The following is a 26,781-nucleotide window of genomic DNA, read 5'->3' on the forward strand; positions in this document are numbered from 1 at the left end:
TTTGTTCATTTTCTCTTCCCTATCAAGGTTTTAGTTCCCAAAAGGGATACAGGGCCACAGACATCAATTGTCTTCTGACGCTTCACTTGCTCTTCATGTATGAGTGTGGGCAGAGGTATTTTGGAGATTGTGGAGAAAATTGCTTCTTGATGCAGTCATCTTTTTTGAAGTTTTTTCATATAAGAGGGAAAAAAAATTCTCATGTGATCACTGCAGTACTGAGAACTCAATTTTGATTTTATTTTAACTCCTCTTAGGTGCCCAGACTGATTAGAGTACATATTTTTTCCCTCAAATTATGTAATAAGTTGCAGATTTGTAGGAATGTTTGGAGGGGTATATGCATTGAAATTTTCAAATAATGTTTTATGATGAAAAGAGCTATCTCCAATTTATTGAAGGCATGTTTCTGGGATGAAGCATTCATGCTTTTGTTGAGTGTGTACATGTATATTTATATATTTGCATCTTTTGAGGATGGCAGTGAGAAGAGTATTCCTTATAAATGGATCCATTGGTTATGTGTTTATTAGTATGAATGTTTAAAAGTAACTTGATTTTGAGCCATTAAACAGAATTGTCTACCCAATTAAAGCCATTGAAATTTGAATTGAAAGTTTTCTCGGTGAAGACACTTTTTATGTATTCTGTATTTGAATGTGCTGTCATTACTAAGATATTGAAGAAATATTTTTTTTACTAGCTCACCACATATGCAGAATATAATTAGACGAGGTAGACAAAGCCCCAAATTAGCCTTATGCCCTTTATAACTGATGTTACTAGGTACAGCAAAATGAATGCTATAATTGAGCTTGAACTTTTGATATTGTACACCAGTTTTGGTGTTATGTACTCTGGGCTGTATATGAAATCATGCACATATAGCCACTGGGGAAGTATCAAACTTCACTGACGTGACCTTGCAATTGTAATTTATGAGCACTTGTGTTATGGGTTAGCATGGGAAAACAAAAGCTGGGATTGCTTGTAGGAGTCTGCTTATATTAATGGAAAGGCACTGTTACAGCAGTCTTCATCAGAGGAAGTGAGAAAATTAAGTTGTAATTAACAGGCTGTATGCTACTTTCTTTCACTCTAAAATAATGTTGTTACTCTGGTATTTAAGTTTCTCTATTGGATGCTGACGAGAAAAATTGTGGAAGGCACATGGTGCGAGATGAACTATAAAGCAGTAGTTCTCATCTTTTTGGTTACATGCAGCCTCATTGGGTGTTGCTATGTTACAGGTTTAGTTTTGCAGTTAATGTACTGTCATATGGTTTGCTTACCTAAAATATTCAGCGCAGAAAGGAGAGATAAAATATTGCATTACTGTCAGATAACAGAATTGACTTTATGAATATGTAGGAAGTGAATTTTATTTCCTGGACTGTACGTTCACATTGAGCACTCCATTGGTTAAAAGGTTTTACATTGAAGAATAATGAGGTTGCTGGATCTATTGATAATCTTGTAATTTCTACTGTTACTCAATTTGAGCTGTTTTCATTTGTAGGGACATGGGCCTAGAATTATTTAGATCCCATGTAATAAGTGATCGGAAGGTTCAAAATAAAACGATTGACGGGATTCTTCTGTTAATTGAAAGAGAACGAAATGGGGAAGCTATTGATCGGAGTTTACTTCGAAGTCTCTTAAGTATGCTATCAGATTTGCAGGTAAGATTTTAATTCCTTAAAACTTGGTTTTCCCTTTTAGTTTGATTATAACTGGTTAATCTATTTGATTGATTTTTATTTTCAGATATATCAAGATTCGTTTGAGCAAAGGTTTTTGGAAGAGACCAATCGTCTTTATTCTACAGAAGGTCAAAGATTGATGCAAGAACGGGAGGTATGCAATAACCATTTTAGATGCTTATTTATATATAAGCTCAGGACATTGCAGAGGTGCAGAACACAGTAGTTCTAAAACGTCTTCAGAGACATGGATTTGAAATTCTTTCTATTTTACAATATTCAAGTTGGTGATGTTTTGAGTTCAGGCTATGTATAATGAATTTGACTCTCCAGATTAGAATTTTTGTTAAGATTTTTAAAAAAGGTATATGTGGCTGTTTTTGATTTAAAATTTATGTACATTGTGCATATGATATGACTGAGGCCATTCACTGGATTATGTACATAGGTCTTTTTATTAAACTCAAAAATATTTTAAAAAGAAAAGAAGATAAAAAAAATTTAAAACAAAGTGCTCTAAATGTTGTTCATGGATTTTTAAAAAGTTGTTTTGGGTCACACAAATATCTGATGAAATAAAAGGATGAATGGTGGATTGATTGGAAATTGGCTGGACTAGAAAGCAGATGGTCATAGGAAATGTTTTTAAGATTAAAAGATGCTAAATTGACATGGGGCAATGCTTGCACTTTTTAAGTATAAATTAGGACTTTAAAGCAACTTTTCCATTTTGAAAAGAAAAAAATAAATAAGAGTAAATTGCTGTTTGAACTAATAATAGAATTTTTTAAATGTTTGAGTGGGAAGTTTTTTGATTTTCTAACTACTGCCACAATTTATCATAGATTTCTCTGGCTCAATCAGACTCTTGAACAGACATTAGTAAAATAATTATGCCTTGCACTGTTTAACTGTATTTTTGTCCTTAACACTTTCTTTCATGTGACATGGTACTTTATACTTTTATTGTAATAACACTATCTCCTGTACTCGTATTTTTATTCTTGAACTGAATAATATTCCAGATTTTGATTAACTTGTTTGTATTGCACATACAACAGTATTTTTCATTGTACATTAATGTTACAATAATTCATTTCTGATCACTAAATCCAGAATCCTCATTTGTAATTTATTTTGCCCCATTGTTGCCATTGTGCATATGGCATTCAAATGCTTATTTTGATTAGACTAATTAAATTTCGTTTTTTGATAAGATGTAAGGAGAGAAGAGCTAGCTGAGAGGACAGACATTGTGAAATATGTGATGTGTAACAATTATGTTTCTGCAACCTTGTGCTTGCACCCTCCATATCCACACCAATCCTGTCTCATTTATGCTGTTGTCATCCTTTCCCATTTGATTTAAGCAGATTAAATGTCTTAACCAGTCCTGAAATTTTCTTGAAACTCAACTCGTCACAAAAAGTTCATTTTTGGCAGCCAGAATTAATAAATGACGTGTGGTACTTTTTTGTGGTGGTGCTTTCAGAGGAAGTGGGCTTCGAGAGAATCTTGATGTTTAAGCATAGAAATGTGAACATTGTGTTGCATTTATCAGTAAAGCATAGAAGCACCCAAACCTTCAAGAATATGGGGAGAAGGGTTTGTGTGAAAATTGACTTCAAGACAAAGTTGGTTGAAAAGCCATGAACATATGAGAAAGAACTTGCTGTCAATGTTAAGGGAGAATTCTTGGTGAGAAGCTTGAAATGATATTTTTGGGTAATGAAAAACACAAGAGATGATAAGCAAAATTAATTTCTCATAGGTGCCAGAGGTGTTTGGGAAGAAACTAATGGGTAAACAAGGATCACATACCTATTGTAATTTGACCAAGATTGTTTCAAAGTCCTATAACATTTTATTAATGGAAAATGGCTCACTGTCAATGCATCAAGCAACTCTCAAAGAAGGATATCAGTGCAATCAATGATGGAATATGCAGTGCTCTTGGATGTTCTTGATAAATTAGTTCAAACACCCAAGCACATGGAATCAATGGAATGTGAAAGAAAGATCTACATAATTAGCATATATTGGCATAAGTACATTCTGTGCAGTTTCCCCACTTCCTTTTTTTGTTCTCATTCCTCTTCACAATCTGTACTTCTGTTCTTGTCTCCTTTAAATGAATATATGGTAGATCTATTAATGTGTGATTCCTTTGATTGATAAACAATTTTCTGCTCTTGTAAGAATGTTGGTGATGTAATATCAATATTAAAGATTCTGCTTCAATTGATTTGAACATAACTGAAAATGTCATTTGCAAGTGAAATTAACTTCACTTCATTCTATTTAGGTTCCAGAGTATTTACACCATGTTAATAAACGTTTAGAGGAAGAAGCAGATCGGGTTATCACTTATTTAGATCAGAGTACTCAGTAAGTACGATTTTGAGCAGATGATCTGTGGCGTTTATGTTGGTTGCATGGTCCTAGATAATTTTGAACTTCCAAAACACTTGTTGCTTGATGCTTTATCAGTGACAAATTGAAGATTTGATTTTTTTTGAGTATTTATCTCCGTAACCAACAATTTAATTTCAAAATGTTAGCCACTGTGATAAATGTAATTGAGATGGCCTTGTTGGTCTTATCCAATTGTTAACTTTCGAAGTCTAGTTGCAATATTTAAGGATTGAATTTGAGTAATTCCAACATTATTGAGGGTGATGCAGCATGTTTTGTGTATTATAATGGGAACTGGGTATAGATGCTAATTTGTATAAAAATAGCAGACTTTTTTAATCTAAATTTTGATCTGTGTTTTAATTATCTTTAGGAAGCCTCTAATAGCTACTGTGGAGAAACAACTTTTAGGTGAACACTTACCAGCCATTCTTCAGAAAGGTACACTGCTATAAACTATTCTGCATGTAAGGATATGGTTCCGCCCCAAAATGTTAATCAAATTCAATTGATGATTTTTTTGTGGCTTGGCAGTAGATGAGTTGGAATTTGTATTTGTCCAAGTTGCTTCAATTCATGGTGGAATTTTGTATTTTGCCATTAATTTTTTTTTGGGACCATCCCAATCAAAACAACATTATTCTTAAAACTGCAGGTTTAAACAGCCTTCTGGATGAGAACAGAATACAAGATCTCTCTCTTCTTTACCAACTTTTTAGTCGGGTTCGAGGTGGAGTACAGGTTCTGTTGCAACATTGGATTGAGTATATCAAGGTATGTTGTGCATAAAATTTCTTAAAACTACAGGTGCTCCCCTACTTACGATGGTCCGACAAGATTTTTCAAAGTTACGATGGTTCAAATCGGTACTTTAAATTTCGAATTCTGATCTGCTCCCACACTACTGTCTCGCGATGCTGGGCGATGGCAGCATTGCGTGAGAGTTTCGTACAGCATACTCTCTTGTGATGCTGACTCAGCCATGTTTGCAATCTCCGTAGTGATCATGCGAGCGAGTACACTGTAACCAACCCATAATGTCTACTAAATGCCCGTGTTTTTCTCCCGCTTCTGTTGAGAGCATCATCATAAGGGAGTGAAATTGATTACTCTGTCGCTTTAGCATCCCAGCATCCTCACCACCCAGCAATTAATTTTAGTTCAATGCTTCAAAAATTCTTCATGCCCGATGTGCTGTCAGCTGTGTATGTTAATGAGTTTTTCAGTGTGGAATAAATGTATTGAAAATTTAATTATAAAAAATGGTAGATGCGGCATTCTTTTTTGACTTGTGTTTTTTCGACTTACAATGGGTTTGCAGGAACGCAACCCCATCATAAGTTGAGGAGCACCTGGATTTACCTTTTATTGTGAATTGATAAATATGATTCTATGAATAAGTTAGGAATGAATTATGAAAGTGATAAATGTACCTTGTAATGTCCATTTTGTGATTGGATAAAATTAAAATTGTTCCTTCAAAACTCATTTTAGCCTCTTGTCAATGGTAAATTTATGCTTTACAATCCTTTATAATGAACTTAATCCAAACTTTTTTCCTTTCCTCATATTCACTTTTGCTTGTCCAAATACTTAAAGGGTAACTGGGGAAAAAAAAGGACCTCTCAGGAATCATTACAGTCAGCTCTGTGTTGCTGCAGGAGATGGGAAGGTCCTCAATGAGAACTTCTGATTTTATTGTGGAGGAAGACGTGAGACTGGGAATTGAGGCGGTCAACAGACATTATTACATTTGAAGGGGTGCTGAAGGTCCTGATGCGTTTGAAGGTCGATACATCTCCTGGGCCTGATCCGATATATCCAGGACACTGGCAAGAGAAAGAAATTGTTGGTACCCTGGCTGAGAATTTTTAGTCTTCATTGTGCACGTGTGGTGCCAGAAGACTCGAGGGTGGATAATATGTGCTTCTATTCAACAAAGGTTGTTGCATAAAGGCTGAGGATGACAGGCCAGTGAGCCTAACATCTGTGGTTGTCAAGTTACGAAGGAGTATTCTGAGGGAGAAGATATCCTTGAACTTTGATGGACAAAAGCTGTTTAGGGAATAGTCGGCGTGGTTTTGTAAGTGTGAGGTCATGGTGGTGCAGCAGAGTTATGGATATACCATGTATGGTTTCCAGCAAGGAAATCAATAAGGTTAGATTGATGGGATCCAAGGTGAGAAAGCAGATTGGAAAGAAAATCGGCTTCGTTGAAGAAAGCAGAGGGTGATGATGGAAGATTGTTTTTCAGATTGGAGGACTGTGACTAATGGGCTGCCATCAGTTTGGTGGTGGGCCCATTGCAGCTTTTCATTCATCAATAATTTAGACAAAAATGTACATGGAATGATTTACAAGTTCGCAGATGAGACTAATGTGTCTGGTGTTGTAGATAGTGAATACGATCACCAAAGATTGCAGCGGGTTCTTGGTTGGTTGGGCAGGTGGGCAGAGGAATGGTTGATGGAATCTAATACTGAGAAATAGAAGGTGTTGCTTTTTGGGAGATTCAAATGGGCAGGACGTATAATGGTAGGAATCTGGGGATTGTTATAGAGCAGAAAAATTGAAGTACAAGTGCACAATATCTTGAAAGTGGAGTTGCAGGTAGATAGGGTGGTCAAGAAAGCTTTCGGCCCATTGGCCTTCAAGATGTTGGTGAGGTCCCATTTGGAGTATTAAGTTTTGGTCACTGCTATAGGAAAAATGTCATCAAGCTGGAGAGGGTGCGGAGAAGATTTATGAGGATGTTGCTGGGACTTTGGCCTGGGCTATAGGGAGGGATTGAGCAGACTAAGTAGGGCCTTATTCCCCTGAGAGCAGGAGGATGAGCGGTGATCTTGGAGGTATACAAAATCATGACAGGAATAGATCGGGTGAATGTTGGTATTCTTGCCCAGAGTAGGGAAATAAGTAGCAGAGGACATAAGATTAAAGTGATTTAACAGGAATCTGAGGAGTAACTTTTTTTTTTTTACACAGTGTATGGAGATGGCTGTCAGAGGAGGTGGTTGAGTCAGGTACCACTGCAATATTTTTTTTAAAAATTGGACTGATAGGTGGATAGAATAGGCTCAGAGGGACTTGGGCCAAATGCAGGCAATGGAACCAGTGTGGGTGGGACATTTTGGTTGGTGTGGGTGAATTGGGCTGAAGGGCCTGTGTCCATGCTGTATTTACTGTCATGTAATTAAAAATAGTGCAATATTATATGAAATTTGAATTTAAGGCAGACAGATTCACCATCGGCAGAAATTGCCTGAAGCACCTCTTACAGTCTGAGAAAGAGATCAAAAAAGAGTCCCTTCAGAATCGCTGAGTATCCGTGGGTTTCCCACACAGAGTTCAGTCCAAACTTTCAGCAGTCCAAAATGGGATCTGAACCTCCAACGCGAAAGCAACCCTTCGGCTCCATTGGCACCCTCTTACATCCCAGTTCCAATACCTGGTATACCTTCAGCCAGTCTCAAGCCATTTTTCAGCAGTTTCATTGCTGAAATTGAGTGTGAATTGAGTATGATTCAAGTGCTCTATTCTCACTTTTGGCACAAGGCCTGGGGCGTACTGCATCTGTTAACTGTGATCATTATCGAACAGTTGTAACTTTGTAAACTTGTTATAAGTAAGGAAACCCCCTTGTTAATTTAAATTTATTTTCAGAGCCTTGAATCTGCAGCCACTATCTTATAAACAGTTCTGCATGTTTACTTTTGTAAACCTCTATCAAATCTCCTCTCATTCTTCTATGCTCCAGGAAATAAAGTCCTAACCTGTTTAACCTTTCCCTGTAATTCAGTTCCTGAGGTACTGAAAACATCCTACTAAATCTTCTCTTGCACTCTTTTCAATCTTATTGATATCTTTCCTGTAGATAGATGACCAAAACTGCACACAATTCTCCAAATTTGACCTCACCAATATCTTAATTTACCATAACTTCCCAACTCCTCTATTCAGTACTCTAATTTCTGAAGACCAATATGCCAAAAGTTCTCTTTACTACTCTATCTTCCTGTGACACCACTTACAGGGAATTGTGTATCTGTATTCCCAGATCCCTCTGTTCTACCTCAGTGACCTACCATTTACCATGTATATCCTACCTTGGTATGTCATTCCAAAATGCAACATGAATGGGCAGCATGGTTTGCACAGTGCCTTTACAGCACCAGCGATTAGGACCAAACCAGGACTCGAAACCCGCCCTGTCTGTAGGGAGTTTGTACATTCTCCCTGAGTCTGCATGGCTTTTCTCTGGGGTTCTAGTTTCCTCTCACCGTTCAAAACGTACCGGAGGGTGTAGGTTAATGAGATGTAAATTGGGCGGCACTTTCGTGGGCTGAAAAGGTCTGTTATCATTTCTTACGTCTTATAAAATTTTTTTTGCTCTATCACTTTTGACGCAACAAAACAGTGTATGCTGTTGTTTGGATGTGAAAGACCCTGAAATGTCACGGTGTTAGTTCAAGAGGAGTTTTAATGCCCAAGACACCAGATGTTTTGATGAGTACCAGGTTTCCCATGTTTAACAATTGTATGTGTGGCTGACATTGGCTAGCTCCTAGCTGGACAAAAGAGGACCTTTCTAACTATAAATGCCTCTGAATTGTCATGGTGGCTGGTGAGTGCCACCTGTTCTCTATCCTTGAATCTGGTGTTGCATGATCTTAAACTTGTCATATTTACATTCATGAAACAGAAACTCTCCCACTAAGTGCTAAGTTGGTAGCATTACTTTTATTAGCAAAATTAAAAATCTATTGGATAATCATGGTTAAGCAGTGATAATTATTTGGAAAGAAAAAAATGCTGGAAACACTCAACAGGTCAGGCAGCATCTATAGAGAAAAAAGATTTCTGGGTTGATGTTTCATCAGAACTAGGCAAAATTAGGAATCAAAGATGTTTTAAGTGGCAGAGAAGGAAATGGACCACAGAGATGCAGGGTTTGAGACCCAGAGGGTCCAAGATATTGGTGCTACCTGCATGTAAGTGGTGTAGCTTGATTGAAATCTATGTTTCTGAAAATTCAAGTTGGAAATAAGTGAAGGTAAAGGGCAGAGTGAAAGTGCTAGAACTGCAAGGTGCCAAGCATTGCAGTTGTTGGAAACATAAATACATCAGAAGAGCTGCATTAACATTTCAATCTGATGACTTTGCATTGGAACTGAAGAAGTCCGTTACAAAATGGAAAGACTAATCTGAAATTTCAGAATGAATGTGTGCCTCAGGTAGCAATAGCATGCCTTGGCAGAAGATGCTGTTCTGTGAACCTGTGTTGGACTTTGAAACTATGTAAGAGACCAAGGATGAATGGAGTGGGAGGAGGAGGAAGAATTAAAGTGACAGCCAACTTGAAGCTTAGGGGATGGGGTGGGGTGGGGGGTGTGGTGGAAATGGAAGTGAATTGCTACTTCACCTGGTTAGATTTCTGGAGATTGGAAAGGCAATGGTGAAAGGCAGCTGCTGAATCTGATGTGGTTATATTGGAATGTGTTGCTTTTAAAGCAGGGGTTCCCAACCTGGAGTACATTTGCACTTTTCAGGGGGTACATTGGGTCTGAGAGAATAACCACTACTGTACAATACATGGTGTTGTAATCTGCAGTCAGATTGCACAATGTCGTGTATTTTTTTTATCCTTAATTTTTAGGGGTACGCAGGAACCTATAAAAATCCCCAAGGGGTACAGAGGAACAAAAAGGTTGGTAACCCCTGATTTAGAGGAATGTGTGTTATTGGAGATATAGGAATCGACCATGGATTGATGTACAAGAGGTAGTTTATGGAGAGAGGATGTTGGGAGAAGCTGCTCCTGTTCTGTCCTTAAAGAATCTGAACAATTAATGTTCGATTTATTAAACGTCTTGATTCCTGCTGTTGTCTGAGTTAAATACAAAAGTCTGCAGATGCTTTGATTGTAGTAAAAACATCAAAATGCTGGAAGAATTCAGCCGGTGCTTATTCCTTGAAGAAGGACTCAGGCCTGAAATGTCAGTAATATATCTTTGTCTCCTCTAGATGCTGAAAGACCAGCTGAGTTCAGTCAACATTTTGTTGTGTTTTTCCTGCTGTTTACTGACTTCTGTTGAGCTCCACATTTATTTGTATCACTGGGGTAGATGGGGATGCTGGGGTGGGGAAATTAAATAAAGAGCATGGTTGTATTTCAGCATATGATTTTTAAAATCATAATCCATGTTTGAAACAAGGTTGCTTTGGAAAAATGTTGAGGGATGTGGATTGCATTCTAACAATTTGTATTTATTCAAAATATTAGTACAGGGATTGGGGGGTGGTCTTTTTGAAATACACAAATTTGTGCGCTCTGTTTATATTGCCTGAAATCCAACATTTTCTACTGCAAAGTGGTGTGGTCATTTAGTATTTTCAATGGGTGTTTATCTTTCTCAGATTTTTATTGTTTTTTAAATCATCAGACCTTTGGCAGTACTATAGTAATTAATCCTGAAAAAGATAAAACGATGGTTCAAGAACTACTTGATTTCAAGGACAAAGTGGATCATGTGGTTGATGTCTGCTTCCTGAAGAATGAAAAATTTGTCAATGCAATGAAAGAAGCCTTTGAAACCTTCATAAATAAACGACCAAACAAACCAGCTGAACTAATAGGTATGGTAGATGATATATTGAGAGTGACAGCACCTGGTTAATAGAAATTAATCATATTAAAAACTGAACTTGTATATTTCACAATAGTTTTTTTTAAACTTGAAGGAACTTTGCTGCATTTTGACTGAATGGGAAATTTCATTATGTAGGCTATAAAATTCCTGTCCAACTGGAACAATTATCAGTAATAATTTTGACAATTTCCTAGAAACTACAGTGAAAGACCTAGTCTGGTCAGGGATTGGGTCAGTCCAGATTTTCGGGCCATACTTTTAAAATTCAAATTTAAGGAGAATAAAGAAGAGATGAACAAGTAAATTTTGATAGTTTATGAAACATTTTTTCATATAAAATACAAAGTACAAAAAAAAATTTGTTCATTTCCATGACTTCTGATCATCTGTGGTGCTTATGCTTGCACACACACAAAAGAGCACTAAATTTAAGAAATTTGAGGCATCCAGATTTCTAACATCTGGATTTTTGGACTTTTACTGTAATATAATCATATTTGTGAATTTACTTCTGTTTCCTGTGTGTTAAATAAAAGTATAAGGAAATCCATCCATTGATTTGCAGTAGGAAGCAGTATCATCTAATTGATTCCTTGACAAAGGGCTGAAGCCTGAATCATTAGTTATTCTTTACCTTCGATGGTTGGAGTGTGATCAATTTTCCCTAGCATGTTTGGGTTTTGCACTCGACCTTAGCTTCTGCAGACTTTCTTGTTGAATTCCATTGGGATTTGACTTGTTTTTGACATTGTAAAATTCTCTCAATTTAATTTTGAAGAAATCTGAAGTAAACAATGTGTTTTTCTTTATCAGCTAAATATGTGGATTCAAAGCTTCGAGCTGGGAACAAAGAGGCTACTGATGAAGAACTTGAGAAGATGCTTGATAAGATTATGATAATATTTAGATTCATTTATGGTATGTTTACAATTGAGATGTTTTTAGTCTCTAATTTAAAATAAAGTACCATATCACCACCATTGATGTAAAATGCATAATGTATGATGTAGTTCGACCTACAACTAAAGTTGATGGCGAAGGTTTGTCGGACAGGATCATAGTTGGTGATCAAAATTCCTGCTCTGATCATCATCCATTATCAAGTCAAGTTACCTTTATTTATCATTCATATCATGCTTGCACCATAAAGAAGAGATAGTGTTTCTGCAGGACCATGGAGCATATTTACATAATATGTTAAGATAGAAGTTAAACACATAAAACATTAAATATTAAGATGTATATTGTAAGAGTCCCTGGTACCAAGGTACTCCATGCGCATATGTTCTGGGAATTCAGCAGTCTAATGGCCTGGGGAAAAAACTGTTGCCCAATCTGGATGCATTAGCCCTAGTGCTGCAGTACCCCCTTCCAGATGGCAGAAGGGTGAACAGTTTACTTGAAGGGTGTATGGAATCCTTCACAATACTTATTGCATTTCACCTGCATTGAGTGTTGTAGATGTCCCTCATGGTAGGAAGAAAGCCTTTTAGTGGAAATGTAGGTGTGGAGAATGCAATTGGCCTTGCTTTGGTTATCTTCTTCATTTGCCTCCTCCTTTTCCCCAGAATGGCTGATTTTCCTCCTGATCTCTTTCATCCAGGCTCCTACATAGTGAAGGTAAATTGGATAAGGAATTCAAGGATAATTGATTGGCTCTTGAGTTGATCTACAGCAATGAAACCAATATTAGCAGAAATAAAGAAAAAACAATTAATGTTGAAAGTTCAAACTTCTTGAGTTTGCTTTGAGCATTGTTAATTGAATTCAATATTTGCAAAAATCCTTTTATTTTACTTTGGATTTGGCAAGAAGTTCTTTCTAGCCATCACCCACTTTGAAAATATGGATACACATGTTTGAATGGAGTTTATTGACTTCATTTCAACATTCAACATGATCATTTCTCAGTACTTGATGAGGAAGTTGAGCCAACTGGATCTAAACACCTCCCTCTGTACTTGGATTCTTGCCTGGAGGAAATCACTCTCCACTGACCTTTGTCGGCTCTGTCGTTGAGGTTGTCAAGAGTATCAAGTTCTTTGGTGTGCACTTGGCAGAGAATCTCACCTGGTTCCTTCACATCAGCTCCATAGCCAAGAAAGCCCAGCAGCGCCTCTACGTCTTGCAAAGGCTTGGAAGCTGCACCACCTCAGACCGCAAGACCCGGCAGTGGATAGTGAAGTCAGCGGAAAAGACCATTGGGGGCTTCTACCATGATGACATCTACAACATATGCGCCTACTGAAAGCAATAAACACCTCCCTCATGTAAACTTTTATCCCTTATGTCATCTGGTAGGAAGTACCTCAGCACTCAAGCCCTTAACATTCAGATTGGGCAAGTTCTTTCCCCCAAGCCATCAGATCCTGAATTCCAAGAACATATGCGGATAGTGTACCATGGACTTTTATTCTAGATGTCTTAATATTTTAATTTCTGTTTTAAGTATTAATGTAATCTGCTCTGTGGTCCTGGAGAAACACTATCTCGTCTTTACCGTGCAATGCATGGTATGAACAACAAATAAAGGTGACTTGGCTTGTAAAATATTATTGGGTAAATTTTAAATTGTTTTGATTGATTTAATTGATGTGTATTGTTTCACATGTCAACACTCAACTATAGATGTAGTTTTTATTCTGGACACCAGTGGAATTCCAAACTTTCAAATGGTAGAAGGAACATTTTTTAGTCCATTTTTCATGTTTACCATACATTTTTCATGTTTTGAAAAATAGGAAAAGATGTATTTGAGGCATTTTATAAGAAGGACTTGGCAAAGAGACTATTGGTGGGAAAGAGTGCATCAGTAGATGCAGAAAAATCAATGCTGTCCAAATTGAAACATGGTGAGTTTGCTTTTTATGTAAATTGCGTTGGAGTGTATGCTTCAGTTCCTGAAAAAAAATGTTAATAATTAATTACTGATTACTGTTCTGCTCATAATGCTTGTTTTGGTTCTTTGATAGCAAATAGATTATGCATGCTCCTTACTGCTGGCTAGTCTATTGGTAATATTTTTGTTTTTAAGAATGTGGAGCTGCATTCACCAGCAAATTGGAAGGAATGTTCAGAGACATGGAGCTCTCAAAAGATATTATGATCCAGTTTAAGCAGGTATCACATTTTAGTTTAGATTGTTAAGTTGATATTGTATGCTTATTTTAACTTTTTTTGAGATTGCTGGCAATACATTTCCATCTTATTTTGAGATTGTTATTATAATCCCAGTGTGAACCATTTCAATTTGGTGAACCAGTTGCTTAGGTCAAGAGTTCTATGCAAATTAATCTACTTTCTATCTATTCTGTTTGAGTTGATGTTAACTTCCACTATTTATCTATTTCATGTCTCCACTATTTGAAATGTTAACGACTCCGCAGAAAGTTCATTTGATTTTACAGATTGCATGCTTTTTGTCACATTCAACCTGGAAAAATGTAGATTTAAGTTTTAAATGTGCTTTCATAATCACATCAATATATTTAATTCTAATGAATTTCTACGAAACTGGAAGTAGTGAATAAAAACTTAAAACTGAGTAACTATGCCTTCTAACTATTTGTGTTCAGAAAAAGATGTTAAGAGGTGGAAATATTGAGTTATTTCAGGATGAAATTAAGAGTGAGTTTTGTTACAAGGGCAAACTGGAAGAGCAAAGGATGATCTTTGGTTGCAAATTAAGAGAAGAATCAACACTCAGTGGCTTTGAGGAAGAGAAATTTTTCTGTGACGTGTGATCAGAGGTCACAGATTCAAGCTTAACTGGCAAAAGATCTGGAGGGAAAATTAAAAATATTTTCGTGTATGATTATTGTGACCTGGAATGCATTCTCTTAAAGGAGGTACAGTGAGAACTTCCAACAAATAATTGGGCATTATTGTGAAGAGCTAATTTGTTGGTTGAGGACAGAAAGCTGGATCATGGACCAAACCAGACCACCTTTTTAGAGAAAAGATGCAGTGGACCAAATTCCTTTCAGAACATTTAGAGTCGTAAGATAATATTCCAAATGTACGTTTTGGAAAATAATTGGTCAGATTCACTTCATAATGACTGTTGATTGAGCTCCATTTAATTTTATTTTCTCACACCCATAATTTGCCCTGATCTGCCTTGTTAAAGTTTGCATTTAGTGACCTTGGGAATTGATTACATTTTTTATAAATGGCTTGACTCTTGTTGTCTACAAATGTGAAAAATAGAAATTCTATTTACAGACTTTTTTGGAAAAATCTGTAATTTTGCATTGCTTACAAACTGAAATATATAGTTAATGGAAATATTTTTATTGTACCGTAAACTGTGCTAATTTCTAAGCACATTTTTTGAAAATATTCTATTTTAAATGTCTAATATGGGGAGCAGGTAACCTTTTTCAATGCGTGGGCTGGATGGTGTGTCAGTGATTTAACGGCATGCTGCACTGATGGTACCATAAATGAAATAAATACTGAAACAGACATTATGTAATTTAGGTTTTTAATTGTCTCTGCCTGAAGTACAGAATGTATAATGTATGAATGTAACTAATGATAATTTATCAAAAACAATCCACGTACAATTCAAGCCACAAGATCAGTTGTATTCCTTCCAAGAAATGACGATGATGCATTTCAGGTCAGGGAAGGCATCTTCAAATCTGGAAGTGCATCAAAAATGAAACAATTTTTTAAAAAAGCATAGAAGTCAAGAAGGAGAAAAATTAGTCATATTGAAAACAAAATAACTAACCTCAAAACAGACTGCAGCTCAATCAGTGGGAAGCTTGATTTTGTTTGTTGTTTGAAACCATTTTGATATTGGTAGCATAGTTGTTGATGCCATTAACAAGACCTAAATGGACATTAGTCATATATGTTCTCAAGTGGTTCTTGGTGTATTTCATTTTTGAGAACAGTTGCTCACACATGTATGTACTGCCAAACAGACACATCATCTGTGATAAACTTTTAATTTGTAAGTAAGGAAACTTCACATTAAAATAACAAAAAAAATTACAGTACATAAGCCAGTAACATAGGCATTTATTATGATTATCAAGACACATGTATTATAGATTATGTACTGTACCATTATACGCCTGGCAGCACAATTGCTTTGTATACAAGAGACATGAGATACACATGTTATGTGCAGGAAGCTCTTGCGATCACTACGTCTATTTTCATCAATTACATCAAGTTCTCCAATTGGGATTTCTGATCTCTGTTGTAGTCTTATGGTACCACAGAAGTATATGTGGTCAGATGTTGCCTGAATAGATGTTATGCGGCACATGTCTGAACTTGTATCGGTGGGCTGGGTGCATATGGTACTTTTGCATTGGGTTGCGGGCCAGATCCGGCCCATGGGCCGAAAGTTGCCCGCCCCTGGTCTAATATATGAAGTTTAACTTTTTTCTCTGTACTATAAAGTTACTTTCATGGGGTTTCTAATGCAAAATTTGTGTGACATTGAAATTCAAATCAATTATTAGTGGTATAAATTTGAGTAGTCAAGGGACATTGCAGGATAATTTGTGGTGATGTCACTTGGGAATCTCAAAAGAGGATACCAGAACTTTTAAACTTAAAAGTTGGACAATAAATGTGATACTCATAACTTAATGATATTAACAATTTAAGTTCTTGTGATCAAAAACTTTGCAACATTCAGAAGGAGATGCATGTTTAACAAACTATTCATTCATACCCCTTCTCTTTCATAGAGAAAGAGACATTGTAAGTGGCCAATACCTAAAACGGGTGTGGTATCAGCTCATTGCATTCAAAATATATTTCTGGATATAAGTGGTATTAAGGGATATGGGGACTGGGCAGAAAAATGGTGTTGAGGTAGATCAGCCCTGACCTGATGGTGGAGCTCGTTTAAGGAAGCTGAATGACAAATTCCTGTTACTATTTCTTGTGCTGTAAGGGTGTAGCCAGATGTATTGTTAGTGAGAGAACCTCAGCATTGATTTTGTATTTGAAAATGCTTTTGTTATTTTCTTATTTTAGTAAGCTACATAGTTCCAGGTATGAGGTGTGAGTGAGGCAGGAGAGGCATTGATGCCCTCACTTAATATATTCAGACATAAGCAAAATTAAAAAAAAATAGATTTTAGGAATAGTTCAAATTAAGAGACTTGTAAAAACAAGGCCTTGTGACAGTGTTGCACTAGATAGCAATTTGTAGCAGTTGTCAACTTGTCTGAACACTTTACATTAGTATCACTGGAGCAAAAATTATTTGGATTCACATAGAGCCTTCAGTGTTGTAAAATGATTCATGTTTTGTGGAAGAGAGGATTTGTTAAAATTTTTATTATAGAACCACAAGATTTTGCGACAGGAGGCAGGTTTTAATGCACATATTGATGAAGGGAAAATGCTAGTGCTTGGGTCCTGACAAATTAAACTAGGAATTCTAACACAAGAAATCAGAAGTGAAAGAACATCGAATTCTTAAATGTAATGCACTACAGAAGTTATGATGATGGGATGGAGATCTTGTCTTGTGTTTGTTTGCTACTCAATATGATAAACGTCTGAAGAAAATTTGGATTTTGATCGAACCTTTCTGAGGCTGACTTGTTTAATGCTTTTGATCTTTCACAGTACATGCAAAATCAGAATATACCTGGGAACCTTGAACTGACTGTAAACATCCTCACAATGGGTTACTGGCCAACATATGTGCCCATGGAAGTTCATTTACCCCTGGAGGTTGGTGTATTTTGTTAAGCAATAATAAATGGAATAAAATTACCATCATAGTTATACAGTACAGAAATAGGCCCTTCAGTTTCCAAATCAATGCCAATCATCAAGCATTTGTTTACATTAATCCTAATTTATTCTCCCCACCTTCCCATTGTCTCTGCCCAGGTTCCGTCACTCAAGTGCACACGAGAGTCAATTTACAATGGTCAATTAACTTATCAATTTGTACATCTTTTGGATGTGGGAAGAAACCAGAGAATCCAGAAGAAACCCAATCAGTCACAGGCAAAATATCCAAACTCCACATGGCATGAGAAATCAGGATTTGACCTGGTTTCCAGAACTGAGACAGCAGGTCTATTTGCTGCACTTGAAAGATGAAATGATTCTTTCAGTGGATAACACTATTATTCATTGTTTTCAGATTTTATGGCTGGAGATGTCCTTCCTTTTCAATTTAGCTTTCATTTTGTCACTTGTAGGCGCAGAGTCTCCAGAGACTTGGTCTATTGCCTCTATTGTGTTGCTTGATTGTCAACGTATCACTTATTTTAAAGCAGGTGTGGAAAACTGGTCTGAAATAAAATGACTCATTAATATCTGTGGTGGTGGAGAGTGAAGAGAATCAAGGATGAAAATTCAATCTTTTTTTTGTGACTTGTCATTTTAAGTAAACATTACTTTACCTACAAATCCACTGCCTTTGGAATATTTGGATAAAATTTATTGGGCAGTTGCTTTATGATATCGCTCTGACTTCAGTATATTTTGGGGGAAAATAACTAGTAATTGAATCTGCTTTGACCACAAAAATCTATGTAGGATTATTGAAATGTATTTACTTTATAATTTAGGAAGATCAATTTTAATCAAGAACCATGATGCTACATTCCTTGTCATTCTACTTTTTGTGACTTCATCTATAATACTAAGAACAGATAAACTGCAGCCAGTGGTTTTACCACAGGAATAGTGGAGAAAATCTGGGTTCTCCCTGTTTAATTTGTTTTTTAAAGAAACCATGATGATTGCAACAATTGTCTAAACTATAGAAAGTTAAGGAAAAAGGGATAATACTGTGAAGATTTGCAAGAATCATAGAATATAGGTGTAGGAGAAGGCCATTCTTCTCTTCGAGCCTGCTGCAACATTCAGTACAATAATGGTGTGACCTCGGTACCCGTTTTTCTCCATTCTCCTTGATCCCTTTAGCCATTATGGACAGGAAATTCCTTAAGTTCACAGTTAAGTGAAGAAGTTCCATACTTACTTCTTGTCCTTGGTCTGTGACCCTTTGTTCTAAACTTCCCCGAGATTCTTACACATCTCATCTGTCAGATTTTGTTTCTGTGAGATCCCTTCTCATTCTAAGTTCTGATGAGCATAGCCATGGTCTATCTAGTCTTTCTTCATGTGGCAGTAATGGCCCTCCCAGGAATCAGGCTGATGAACCTTTGCTGCACTCTCCTCTCTCAGATTAGGCAATTAAAACTGTACAAAACAATTAAGCTGTGGTCTCAACAAGGCCCTATGCACTAAGATCTGAACCTTGTGGTACCCCTCTAGAAACTACCAATCTGAAAAGGACCCCTTTATTACCATTCTCTGATTCCTGCATGCCATATCAATATATTACACTCTTCAGGAAAACACAAAGGTCTGCAGACACAGTGGTTGAGTTTCTCCACCATTATGTTTTTATTCTCTCACATTCTTTGCCATGTTCTCTAGTTCTTCACACCAATCTCTGGCATGGGAACTTATCAAAATCCCCTTGAAACTCAAAGTACAGCACATCATCTGGTCCACTCTACTGGTTAAATTGTTTAAAAAAAAAATTCCAAAAATCTGTCAAGCATGGTTTTCCTTCTGTAAATCCTTTCTGATTTGGATTAATCCTATCGCTTTTCTCCAAATACATAGTAACAACGTCTTTATTGATATTAATAATTGACTTAATGTTTCCAACTACTGAAGTCAGGTTAACTGGTCAATCATTGTTTTCCCTCTTCCTTTTTTTTTTAAAAAGTTACATTAGCAACCCTTCAATCCAAACTGATCCAGAGTAAAGAATGCTGGAAAATAATTACGAGTGCATCCATCATCTTGAGAGTCATCTCCTTGTGTGTTCTAGGGTGAATACCATCAGACCCCGGAGATTTATCAACTTTCAACGCCATCAATTTACCAAACGCAAATGCATAACTTACAACATTTTTCTTCAATCCCTCTTCTATGCTGGTTCCTCAGCCCCCATGTATTCCAGGAATGTTATGGGCGTATCCTTAGTGAAGACAGAACCAAATGAGTTATTCAGTTGATCTGCCATCTCCTTGTTCTCTCTAACGAATTCTCCTGATTCTGACTTTCTTTGCTTTATTTTTCTCTTCACACATTTATGTTTTTATGTTTCCCTGCAAATTTCCTCTTGGACTATATTCCATAATTTTGCTCGTTAGCAGTGATTGAGCTTCCTTTATCTTTTTATTTTGTGGCAGACAGGAATGTACTGCTTTTAAGTTTCTCCTCAGGATGTTTAAATTTGTTATCATCTATTGTCAACCCATTAAATGGATTTGAGTGATTCAAAGCATCAGTTTGATTTTATTCAAATGTTAATTTGTTAACCTTCAATGTCACTAACGCATATGGCAAAACTGGATGAGAATACTTGTCCTTGAGGGCTTGCTTCATTTGATTCCAATGAAATGCTTCTCAATAGCTGATATACCTGCATTAAACCATTGAATGCATAGCCATGAGAGCACAAATTGACATGCCCAGTTTTATGCAATCACAAAAACATTTACTCCTTTTCTTCTTCTGTAGATGGTTAAACTTCAGGAGATTTTCAAGACCTTTTATCTGGGTAAGCACAGTGGTAGGAAGTTACAGTGGCAATCAACATTGGGTCATTGCGTGCTGAAAGCAGAATTTAAAGAGGTATGTTTCAAAATTTGGACTTTTTAAAATCAAGTTATTAAGATAGACACTGACATAACAGGAAGTTTTGAAGCTTAAATGCTTAATTTTCTGAATCTAAGCTTGAAACTTTCTGCAAGTTAGCTTTTGTGATAATTCAGGCATCAAATATCCTGGATTTCAGCCACATTACAGGATATTTGAACTGACGGTCTGTGCTCATTTGTTCAATTAGAAGCTTTACTTTAAATTATTAAAATATACTGAAAGGAGAAGGGAAGCAGAGGTGAGGGAATGATTGGTTTCATAACCTTCTGATCAAAAAATGCCAAACGCACTTAATTTTTCACTCTGGGAGTTCTCTTTCTTGGTAAATTGGCTTTTGTTGCATATCCATGTAACCAAGTTCCTGAAGATCAGTAGAGATCTGTTCTCTATCTCAAGACATTCAATGTGACCCACTTGTACAATGATAGGTTTCTCTGGATCAAGGGTGACACGGTTAGCATAGCAGTTAGCGCAACGCTGTTACAGTACCAGCATCCGGGGTTTGAATCCCATGCTGTCTGTAATTAATATCTGTGAGAAACAGAAGTACCTTCACAGGTTTCGCTCAAGACAAAAATTTAGAACAAAGAACATTTATTGTACAACAGTGCAAAGTTGTGTGCTTCCCCTTTCCCTGGGAATACACCAATCCCATGCTGTCTGTAAGGAGTTTGTACGTTCTACCCATATCTGCATGGGTTTCATTCCACCATTCAAAATGTTCTGGGGATGTAGGTCAATAGGGTGTAATTGGGTGGCATGGACTTGTTGGCCTGTTTTGCTGGGAGTCTAAATGTATAATTTACATTTAAATAATAGTCCATAATGGTTTTTCCAATCTTGTTACTCGTTGGTTTTCATGAAATGTATTTGGCCAGTTCCAGAGCACAACTTTGCATCAGGATGGATGGTGTAGAAAGTTGATGGATCAGTAGATGGAAGTCTGCTGGTGAGAAGATTATCAGGCCAAAGTCTCAATTTTACTTGGTAGCTGGCTAGCATTAAAATGCTTGAAAAGGATTTCTGAATGGAAACTCAATGATCTTTTCCAGAACCAATTTCACAAATACTGTTGCTCAAAATTTTGGGTTTTTTTCATTTGCTATTTACTTTAACAAAGACTAGGGCAATCTCTCTGAATTGGATTGCAAGCTTTCGTACATCTCCTGTCCCTGCTGGTATATTCCATTACAGTTTAAGGAAATAAGTTGAAATCTGAGAGATCCTTTCAATGTCCCCGCAACTATATAATGAAGACTTGTTGAAATATGGAAATAAAGACCTGATTGAATCTGAGATTGATGCTTTCTGAATTTGCTGTCAAGAAGAGTACTGGAAATGCTGAAAAGGTGTGACCTTAGATGCACAAGAGTCAATATCATTAAAAGAAAATTAGAGGGATGATGTTCATAAAATTAATATTCACAAATTCCCAAAATTTCTGTTTCCCCATGTACCCAAGTGGTAACTTTAAGTACCCTTGTATTTTTCCCGAGGTAATCTCGTTTGTTGTGTGCACTGAACTTTAAAATGGAGAACAATGCGACTAGTTTCAAAACTGGAATTGTTGCAAAACTGTAAGATCATTGCCATCTTCAATAGGGAATCCCAACTTAGCACAGCCAATGCATGACACCATCTCTAAGTTGAACCTGCAGGAATGCCTTCTGCTCTGTGAAAACAGCTCATTACCACTGCCATCTCAGAGTATTTAAGGCAAGTATTCAACATCCTGTGAATACATTGTAAAAAAAAATAGTTGTACTCACTTTCAACAACCACATTTGAGGAATATTTCATGGTTTAGTAAATTACAAGGACTCAGTTCTATCCTTGTAAAATGGTAAGTTGCTCCATGCAACTAATACGTAATCTATTTTAATTCTGGTAAGTTATTATAATAATTTAACAAAAAAAATAACATTTAAAAAATGTTATCTCGTTTGACAATAGGGTAAGAAAGAGCTTCAAGTGTCACTTTTCCAAACTCTGGTATTACTCATGTTCAATGAAGGGGAGGAGTTCAGTTTGGAGGAAATTAAAACTGCTACCGGAATAGGTTTGTGTTCTTTCTTTCCAAGAATTGGAATTTTATTGAATGACTGTATTACATAACTGTACAAGGTGTTCAAAAGTACAAATTTGTAAAATGGGGGAAAAAGGGGGGGGGGTTACACTTCTAAGAAAGTAAGTGACAGACTCTAATTATGAAAGTCATTCTTCTCAAAGCTTGAATAGGGGGGGGGGGGGTGGGAATAATGCTTGAGTAATAGATCTAATATTTTTGTCATCCTCCCAAGGTAAAAATTTTATTGGTATACCACTTAGATCTTAGTTGAGGCACATTAATTAATCTGAGGTATGGAGAAGAAGAAAAAATAAGTTTGTGAATTTGGGTGTCCATTCATGTAAAGGGACATTAGATAAGACTAGAATCAGTTGTGACGCCTATCATTTTTTAAAGGGCTTTTATGGCCTTGGCTCACAAGAAAATGACCAATTATACAAAGTATTGGAGGGTCTCTTTCATATAATTCTCAGAAAATGGAAGGTCAAATAAATGATATTTTGTTGATTATGAAAATTTCATCACCAGAGAATGGAGAATTACGAAGAACATTACAGTCATTGGCATGTGGCAAAGCACGTGTATTGACCAAGACTCCAAAAAGCAAAGACGTAGAAGACTATGATAAGTTCACCTGTAATGATGATTTCAAACATAAATTGTTCAGGATCAAGATTAACCAGATCCAGATGAAAGAAACGGTATGCAAGATCCCTAATTTCTTGAGAGGGTTTCCCATTAAAATGCTTAGAACACGATTTATTTGTAATTGTACTATTGAATGTCGAAGGGAAGCTAGTGTTGGAATATGGGATACTTTATAGGCCTCTAGGTTAGAATCATAGGGCATTACAGTACAGAAAACAGGCCTTTTGGCTATCTAGTCTGCGCTGAACTATTATTCTGCCTAGTTCCATTGATCTACCCCCAGTTCCCTCCATACCCCCCCCCCCCGACCCATCCAAATTTTTCTTAAATTTTAAAATTGAGCTGGCAGCTTGTTCTGTACACCTACTGCTCTGTGTGAAGAAATTTCCCCTATTGTTCATCTTAAACTTGCATTTCACCCTTAACCCATGTCCTCTGGTTTGTATCTCTGCTGACCTCATTGGAAAAAGCCAACTTGCATTTACTCTATGCCCATCATAATTTTGTATACCTCCATCAAATTTCCCCTTATTCCTCGATGTTCCAGGGAATAAAGTCGTAACTTATTTAACCTTTCCCTATAATTTCCTTCCTCAAGTCCCAGAAACATCTTAGTAAATCTTCTCTGTACTTTCTCAAATTTATTCATATCTTTCCTATAGTTAGGTGTCCAAAACTGCACACAATAATCCAAATTTGGCCTCACCAGTGTCTTGTACCATGTTACCATAACATCTCAACTCCAATACTCAGTACGTTGATTTATGAAGTTCAGAATGCCAAAAGCTCTCTTTACAATCGTATCTACCTGTGACACCACTTTCAGAGAATTGTGTATCTATCTATATTCCCAGATTCCTCTGTTCTACTGTTCTCATCAGTGCCCTACTGTTTAGTGTGCTCAGTGTCCTACTGTTTAGTGTGCATGTCCTACCTTGGTTTGACCTTCCAAAATACAACACATCACACTTGTCTGCATTAAATTTCATCTGCCATTTTTCAGGCCATTTATCCAGCTGGTCCAGATCCCTCTGCAGGCTTTGAAAGCCTTCCTCTCTGTCCTTTACATACCCAATCTTTGTGTCACGTGATCCAATTTACCACATTATCTGGATCAGCCATTCTCAACGGGAGCCCCATGTCCACCCTAGGGACTGCAGTACATTTAAGTTAAAGCCTTGAATCTTTTCACCCCATGTAATGAATTGTTTTTCTAGGAGGGAAGTATGGAAGGAACCAATAAATAATTGCTTCACAGGGAAAGGGGCCATACACCTTGGTGGCGGGATGGGGAGGTGGGGCTAGGGACTGCCATAGCTGGAAAAAAAGGTTGAGAATGGTTGATTTACATAATTGATATAGATGACAAACAACAATGGACCCAGCACTGATCCACTACTCACAGGCCTCTACAAAAATCAAAGAAACTTGTGAAAAGTTAGTTTAGTAGCTAGTTTTGCAAATAAAAATTCTAACATACCTTGACTTTTTTCTTTTCAACCATTACTTCCATTTAATTCTACTATTAATAAGGTTGTCCTGGCCAAATTAATTTTCAAGTATTGCAACTTTCACAATTTCTTATAGGTTGAAGAGCAGGCCAGCACCACTGAGAGAGTGTTTCAAGATAGGCAGTATCAGATAGATGCTGCTATTGTTCGAATAATGAAGATGCGAAAGACTTTGAGCCACAATCTTCTTGTATCTGAAGTATATAACCAGCTGAAATTTCCAGTCAAGGTACACATTACTTGGTGTTTTTGAATGTTGGTAAAAGTATGTCATGTATTCATCTTGATGTTTTTTTTTAAAGTTTTTGCTAATTTGATTTATCAGTGTAAATTTTTACTCTTAAATGCAAAGCGCTTTATTCATGCATGATGTGTTTGGGAACATGACTGATATGGGTGGGAGTGTGTTTATTGTCAGCCATCAGAATTTTCCAATGGAGAAAACAGCAATTCAGTCCAATGAAATCAATATTAAAGAACAATCCTGCATCCTGTTAAATTCTGACATAGAAAAATAATATTTTGTATTTCTTCCTTCAGCCTGCTGATCTAAAGAAAAGAATCGAGTCTTTAATTGACAGGGACTACATGGAGAGAGACAAAGAAAATACCAACCAATATAACTATGTGGCGTAGAATTACAAATGAAGACAAACTTCAAGCACTTCAAACCTTGGGTGGTCAATAGCTTAGTGCTATGATGTTGGTCCCAGTTAATGAGTTTTTAGTTGGTATTGCCTAGAAATATATGGAAAATGGCATTACTGAAATAACTGGGAGAGAACTTCTCTGAAGGAACATGTGCCCAACCAGAGAGTACTTTGTGAATCTCTGCTAATGCTATTGGACTTCGACATGTTTGAGGTAGCAGTGGTCTCCAAAAGCAAGTACAACCCCTCCCCATCTTTCAAACTAACTTTTGTTAATTGTGAAGAACAGATGCAATGCTGAGCTGCACCTCATCAGTTTTATCTTCTTGATTAGTCAAGTCATTGTTGAATCATTTTGAGTTGTGTCCATGGTTTTTTGGAGGGAGAGCTTGTTTTATTTTTCTCTTTTTCTAGTAAATGAGCATGTCTTCAAAAGTACTTGATATCATTAGGCATCCCACTGGTGTCATTCACACTTGAAGCTCTGCATTGAGAGAAGCCTATTTGTTCACTATTTCTGGAAGTTTTATTTTACCATTGATTTTGTTATTGCAATGAAATAATTGGCATCAATCCTTAGTTGTGAACATTATCTTTACATGTTTTATTTTGCAAATAGATTTTGTTCAGTTTTTGCCAGCATTTTGACAACTAAAGGAGGTGCCAAAAGTGGAATGTGGGTAATAAACTATTGTCTGTAATGCAGTGATGTCTGTTTTGTATTTTGAACCTGCTGGAAAATTCCAAACTATTTGCTATTTTTATTTATCATTTATCACAATAGTAGATTAACCACTGAGAATGCAGCAACATTTGGAGATTTATTGCTGGACATTATCAGGGTGTTGACTCCAGAAATACATTTTTTCCAACCTTTACTCCTCTTGGGTTGTGGAAAATCTTGCTCGTTTACTGAATTAATAAACTTTTTTACTTTGGAGGGGAAAGGGGAGATGAACCTGATAAAATGTTAAAACTGCTCAGTTCTTTGGTGAATGAAAATTAAACATCAGATGCACATCAAGAAGCCTTTGTAATTACAAGCAAGCAACAAACAGAGGTGCACAAAGACTACTGTGGCTTTTCCAAATGAAATTGTTAAATATGTACATATATGTCCCTTACTGAAAGTCAATGAGGTCCATATTAAAGGTTTCTGTGTTGAATAAATATTGAATAAATAGTATTGTGTAATAAGTCTTTTAATTTCCCTTTCTCTTCCCAATCTACTAACTCTTTGGGAGCATTCAGCTGTAAATATAAAATCTTTGGATCAATGGTACTATTTGGTGGGAAAAGTGAAAATTAGCCAGCATTTCCATTACAGGATACTAAATGTTGCAACATCTGCTGAAAAGACCATTTTATCAGTTGCACTTAGGGTAAATTTGGAAGTAAATCACAAAATTCTGTAGACACCATGGTTAAAGAAGCTCAGTAGGTCAAACAACCATG

General features: G+C 36.5%; 1 protein-coding gene across 2 annotated transcripts in view; it reads left to right on the forward strand.

Annotated features, from left to right (window-relative positions):
- Positions 1 to 26,509, forward strand: part of cul4b (cullin 4B) — a 44,492-nt gene extending 17,983 nt beyond the window's left edge. For both annotated transcript variants that reach the window (XM_069892981.1, XM_069892982.1), the window contains 15 exons: positions 1,520 to 1,682; positions 1,768 to 1,857; positions 4,009 to 4,091; positions 4,492 to 4,559; positions 4,774 to 4,892; positions 10,562 to 10,754; positions 11,582 to 11,686; positions 13,510 to 13,620; positions 13,803 to 13,888; positions 17,375 to 17,482; positions 20,309 to 20,422; positions 22,403 to 22,508; positions 23,046 to 23,218; positions 24,753 to 24,905; positions 25,217 to 26,509. In XM_069892981.1, coding sequence (XP_069749082.1) covers positions 1,520 to 1,682; positions 1,768 to 1,857; positions 4,009 to 4,091; positions 4,492 to 4,559; positions 4,774 to 4,892; positions 10,562 to 10,754; positions 11,582 to 11,686; positions 13,510 to 13,620; positions 13,803 to 13,888; positions 17,375 to 17,482; positions 20,309 to 20,422; positions 22,403 to 22,508; positions 23,046 to 23,218; positions 24,753 to 24,905; positions 25,217 to 25,312 — 1,768 coding nt within the window. In that variant the 3' untranslated portion in view covers positions 25,313 to 26,509. The remainder of the gene's footprint in view (positions 1 to 1,519; positions 1,683 to 1,767; positions 1,858 to 4,008; positions 4,092 to 4,491; positions 4,560 to 4,773; positions 4,893 to 10,561; positions 10,755 to 11,581; positions 11,687 to 13,509; positions 13,621 to 13,802; positions 13,889 to 17,374; positions 17,483 to 20,308; positions 20,423 to 22,402; positions 22,509 to 23,045; positions 23,219 to 24,752; positions 24,906 to 25,216) is intronic.
- Positions 26,510 to 26,781: the final 272 nt, after the last annotated feature.

The sequence above is a fragment of the Narcine bancroftii genome, chromosome 8, assembly GCF_036971445.1.
Source record: "Narcine bancroftii isolate sNarBan1 chromosome 8, sNarBan1.hap1, whole genome shotgun sequence".
Taxonomy (NCBI): Eukaryota; Metazoa; Chordata; class Chondrichthyes; order Torpediniformes; family Narcinidae; genus Narcine; species Narcine bancroftii.